The sequence below is a fragment of the Empidonax traillii genome, unplaced genomic scaffold, assembly GCF_003031625.1.
Source record: "Empidonax traillii isolate 1590-97213 ecotype Southwest subspecies unplaced genomic scaffold, ASM303162v1 scaffold65:size4453928, whole genome shotgun sequence".
Lineage (NCBI taxonomy): Eukaryota > Metazoa > Chordata > Aves > Passeriformes > Tyrannidae > Empidonax > Empidonax traillii.
In genome coordinates, this window is record NW_020955258.1 from 4,442,135 (window position 1) to 4,447,832 (window position 5,698).

Consider the following 5,698-nt stretch of genomic DNA (forward strand, 5'->3'; position numbering starts at 1 on the left):
TAAAATATTTTTGTTACTTGAATTGTAGTTTTTGTATCTGTACCTCAGTGAGGCAGCAGAGAGAATTTCCTGTAGGCAAAGCAAAATTACATGTTCACCTACAAAATCACTGATGCTTTTCATGTCCCTGAGATTTACTTTATCTTGCTGTCTGAACACTACAGACATATCTTTGATATGCATAAAAATAAAATTAATTAATTTCTTTAAAGTGCCTGAGGTGCCCAAGAAAGTGGTTTCAGAAGAAAAAATACACATTGAAGTTCCTAAAAAACCAGAACCTCCACCACCTAAAGGTACATGTTCAGTAGTGATGAGATTGCACACGATTTTTAATCTTTCTTTAAATATTACCCTTCTTAAGTTTGTGTTATCTGCGGTTTTTATACTCTAATATTTATAAGTGTTACAGCTTGTGTTGTCTTTTTCACTTGTGCATATCTCCCAGTAAGTGACAATGGCTATTAATGGTGAGCGTATGGCAACAGGAAAAAAACAACCCAGAGCATTTATCGAGTTGGGGTTTTATATGATGCTGTGTGATATTTTTTCATGCTGGACCTATTGTTGCATTTTAATTCCTATTCTTCAAATTCCTAACACTAAAACAAACAAATGTCTTTAAAGAACCTGAGGAGCCGAAGAAAGTTGTTGCAGAGAAGAAAATACCTGTGCCTAAAATACCAGAACCTGCAGTTGTCCCAGAACCAGAGGCTGCACCTGAAGTACCAGAAGCTCTACCAAAGGAAGGTAAATTTCAACACTAACAAAATAACAGAAGCAATGTTTTTTCTCTTTTCTTTAGTATTATAATTACCCAGGACTTCTGTTTTCTGAGATCTAAATTATATCTGTTCTATCCATCTGCATGTGTGTGTGAAACAGATGTACATGGCTGTTTCTGAAAAATAGGGGCAAATCTTGGGTATCTGAATTGTCTGTATTTTATATTTTTTTCTTACAATTTTTGATTATTTTTATTATTCTGCCTGCTTGGGTTCATGAAAACAACCACAGCTAATATCTTCAAAGTTATAGTAGGAGAAGAAAAGAAAGTAGCCATTCTAGGAGCTGAGGGCAGATTGAAATACCAGAAGCTCCAGTAAGAAAAACTAGATGCCATCACTGATATTTCTTGAAAGAATCTTCAGCTTATTGCCTGCAATGCTATTAATATCTTTTGTCCTGTCCATTCTACTTGAAATTATCGTGCATTTTACTTATTGTTTAAGTTATGCTATCAGTGCATGTGTGTACATCCATAAGGGGGCATGAGTGTTGTGAGTGTGTGTGTACACTTGAGAGAAAAGAGAAAAAAGCCAAAATTTCATATATTCCCCATTAAAAAGGGGAACATAAATGATCAGTACCTGGTATGTTTTTAATATGTTTTTTATGTTTTTAATACTTTTGTTACAGTTGTGGTTTTATGTTTCACAATTGACTTAATTTTGGCATGATTGTCAGTGCCATTGTTAAATTTAGAACTAATATCTTTTATGTACATAAAGTGGCCAAGACAACTTTCCCAGAAAAGGAAGCACCTGTTCCAGTTTCCCGAAAACCAAAGTCCATTGCAGGACTCCCAAAACCAAAGCCTCAAGAGGTGGAACTGCAAGAACTGGAAGTGGCTAAAGTGGCCCGAAAGCAAAAGGTTGTAGTGGCAACTCAAAAACTGGAGCATTTTCTAACATCTGAGGAGCCTGAGACTGTTTTGACACCCCATAAGTTAGAATCTGTTGTGGCATCCCAAAAACCAGAGCATGCTGTTGTGCTTGAGAAACAAGAGTTTTTTGTGGTATCTGAGGAACCCAAACCTGATGCAGAGTCCCGAAAACTAAAACATGGTGCGATGCCCCCAAAACAGAAGCCTCTTTTGGAACACCAGGAACCAGAACATGTTGTAGTGCTTGAGAAACAGGAGTTTATTGTGGTATCTGAGGAACCCATGCTTGATGTTCCACCCCAAAAGTTAAAGCATGGTGTGATGCCCCCAAAACAGAAGCCTGTTTTGGAACACCAAAAACCAGAACATGTTGTAGTGAAAAAAGCTGTAATGAAACAAGAACATGTTGTAGAGAAACAAGAGTTTGTTGTGGTATCTGAGGAACCCAAACCTGATGCAGAGTCCCAAAAACTAAAATATAGTGTGATGCCCCCAAAACAGAAGACTGTTTTGGAACACCAAGAACCAGAACATGTTGTAGTGCTTGAGAAACAGGAGTTTATTGTGGTATCTGAGGAACCCACACTTGATGTTCCACCCCAAAAGTTAAAGCATGGTGTGATGCCCTCAAAACCAAAGCCAGTTCTGGAATCCCAGAAACCACTTATAGCCCCCAAGGAACCTAAGTTCACAGTGGAGTCTGGGGAGTCAGAGACAGTAGAATCAACCCAAAAATCAAAGCCTGGTTTGGTGCCCCCCAAAACAAGACATTTTGTGCAGACCCAAAAAACAGAGCTTGTAGCAACTGAAGAAACAGACTTTGCTGCAGATTTCCAAAAGCCAAAGCCTATTGCAGTGTCCAGAAAATCAAAGCCTGTTGTGGCACCCTGCAAGCCAGAACCTGTCATGGTGCCTGAGGAACCAGAAACACTTTTAGCACCCAAAAAACTAGAGTCTTCTACACCACTTCAAAAACCAAAGCCTGAAGTGGCATCCAAAGAACCAGACCTTGTTTTGGCACCGGAGGAACCACCACCAGCCGAGTTGGCCAAAAAGCAAGAGGGTGTTGCTATACCTAAAAAGCGAGCAGCTGCACAACCTAAAGGTACCTCTTCTTCTGCGTAGGATCTCTTTTCCTTCTCTTGAGTGTGTTATGCTTCACTGCTCATTTTAAAGCTTAATACACGTAACTAATATCTTTAAATATGCAATGCCTGAAAAGCACTCCCAGAACAGAAAATTCCTCTAACTCTTCCTGAAAAATCAAACACTCCATCAGTCTACATGTTATCATGAGTACATGACAGGCTCACCTAATCTTCTCTTAAGTATTATCTTAACATCTTTTGTTCTGTCTATCGTTCTGGATCTGTTTTAAGTGATGCTTGTTAAACAAATCGCACTGAATATGAGCGTGTGCTAATTTGTTATATCAGAACATTTCTGTTGTCCTCTGTGTTTCAGTCTCTGTACTTACATTGTTGTATTGTTGTTGTAAAATTAAATGCACTAATATCTTTGAAGTGCCTGAGGTGGCTGAGAGGACTGTTCCAGAGGAGAAACTGCCCCCTGCTGTATCTAAAAAAACAGGAGCTTCACTTGCTAAAGGTACATGACACCACTACTATCATCATAAGGAAGGGTATTGTTGGGGTTTTTTTAATGAATCTCAGTTCAAATTGATCTTCCACTCTATACTTTGATATCAAAAATGTGAGAGATGTACCAAATATGAATTGCTGTGCAGGAGTGTCAAATATTTCCTCAACTAAAACCATACAAACTTTTGCTGCACTGGATTTAAGACATATCAAGCAGATATGATGAACTTAAGTCTATGAAAAAATGCCAAAAACTTAGAGATGCTAACAAGAAAATGAATTCATAAACAGTTGTTCACATTATTAGTAAGGATGGCTTAGTGCACGGTTTAAAGGGTTTGGCAGTGTTAGGTTTACAGTTAGACATAATGATCTTAAAGATTTTTTCCAAACTAGATGATTCTAAGATTCTGTGAGAAAACAGTTATTCTGCCACAAGATTCTCTCAGCCTGAAATACACTGAAGTACTGCATCGAAGTAATTAGATAATCATTTAAATAATTTAAATTAATATAACAGGAAACAGTTATAAGCAACATCTAGTGATTAGAACGGAAGCCAGGAGATGTTAGAGGGAAAATGTGAGAAGTTGAAGAGTGGAAACATGCAAAGACAGAAAAAGAAAGGTGAAGTCAACCTGAGGGATAAAAACAGTCATATTATCTAAGTAACAAGTAAAAAGGTAGTAACTGCCTAAACCAGGACAGAACATACAGTCATTAATGAAACATGGCTGATGCACATATACAGTAGGATTCCATAAGTCTCTGATCATCTGGTTACTGAGAAGCCAAATGTTTTCTATATGTCCACCTTGACTGAGAAACAAAGACTAAACCTAGAATTTCCATTTGACACCCAGGTCATTCCACAGGTTTGAAGCAAAGCATAACTGATGGCTGAATGTAACCACAGCACTTTCTCAAAACAGATTGTGTGAATATAATGTTGATTGTCTTATTGTTTCATATACATCTGCGGTACCCCCAAAACTAAAATATACTAATATCTTTGAAGTGCCCAAGGCTCCCAAGAAAGGTGTTCTGGAAGAGCCTGTACCCGTAACTGTGCCAAAAAAGCCAGAACCTGCTGCAGTTCGAGGTACCTGTCACCCTGTACATCAGTCTGAATGAGACTGTTTCTTACTGTCTTAAATGTTATTCCTGATGTCTGTTGTCCTATTTGTTTGTAAATTCATGAAATTTCTGCATACGGTGTTGTGTCCAAATTCCCTTTTTAGAATGGGAAAGGGCTTTCTAATTCAGATTTTTAATGTAAACTTCTCTCTTTATTGTTTTGCCAAGAATCTCAAACAATATAATATTTTTTCATTCAAAGTGTTTTTCTCTAATGACTATGACCTGGCAACCATGTCCTATTGTGTGGTAGTAACTACCAGAAAGAGTCATGATGCAGCAATATTAGAAAATGGCAAATGGAAAACAAACAAACAACAACAACAACAAAACAACCAAAAAAGCAACACAAACACAAAAAACCCTGATCATTTCAGAGAAAAAAAGGAGGAAAGACAGGTTAAATGGACTGAGAAGGAACTGAAGTCTTTATAGGAAATGAAGTTCCAAAGTAAAAACAGGAGCACACCTAGACAGGACCGTATTATTTTAAGACTTGGACATATGTGAACTAGACCTAGACCCAAATAACAAATGCTCAAATCTGCTACTAAATGCAGTACTTATTCAAATGTATAGTAGATCAGGATGGTCTGATGTAACTCTGCTGACCATAAGCTCATTGGGACCCAAGAAGTTTGGTATCTCAAATCTATAATTGCATTGCACATAACTTAGATAGAAGACCACCACATCTTCTGCGTTTGTGCAGAACAATTCTGCATCACGTGAAGATGGAGAGCAAAGACACTTGTTCACTTTGCAGGTGGCCCTTTTACCCTTGCCAAATGAAATGTCTAAATATAGGATGATAGAAGCACTGAAACCTCACTAATTAACTCAAAAGTCCCCACATACGATCACTGTGAAGGAACTGCAAAAACCAGAAGAGATAGAGAGGGTAGAGATAGTGCTGATGACATTTCTGTTCCCCACCCTGTCTCTGCCCAGACTGCTTGACTGCAAAGCACCAGCATATTCATGTGGAATGGAACACATTAGATACGGGCTGGGGTTGGTCCCACAGAAAAACTAGATCCCAGTGGCACTGAGAATGACAGTCTCTCCTCCCAAGGAGGGAAGGCTGCTAATACACAGCAGAGTGTCCTAATTCACACCTCAAAATGCACCTAAACATAGCCAACAGTCTTCTCACAGAACCTACTAGGCATCGCTCCTCTGTGCCTGTGCTGTGTGAAGTGTTGCGTGTGTGAAAGCAAGTGAGAGAGAGAAATATGGGTTGATGTTGTGAGACCAGTTTGGTTACTTTCATGAGTGCATCTCCAGTCTACGT

General features: G+C 38.5%; 1 protein-coding gene across 1 annotated transcript in view; it reads left to right on the forward strand.

Moving 5' to 3' along the window:
* LOC114055692 (titin-like) overlaps nt 1-5,698 on the forward strand; it is a gene marked incomplete at its 3' end in the record, with an annotated part of 131,673 nt that overhangs the window by 120,437 nt on the left and 5,538 nt on the right. Inside the window, exons 113-117 of the mRNA XM_027880087.1 lie at nt 213-293; nt 622-750; nt 1,512-2,771; nt 3,191-3,274; nt 4,286-4,369. Coding sequence (XP_027735888.1) covers nt 213-293; nt 622-750; nt 1,512-2,771; nt 3,191-3,274; nt 4,286-4,369 — 1,638 coding nt within the window. The remainder of the gene's footprint in view (nt 1-212; nt 294-621; nt 751-1,511; nt 2,772-3,190; nt 3,275-4,285; nt 4,370-5,698) is intronic.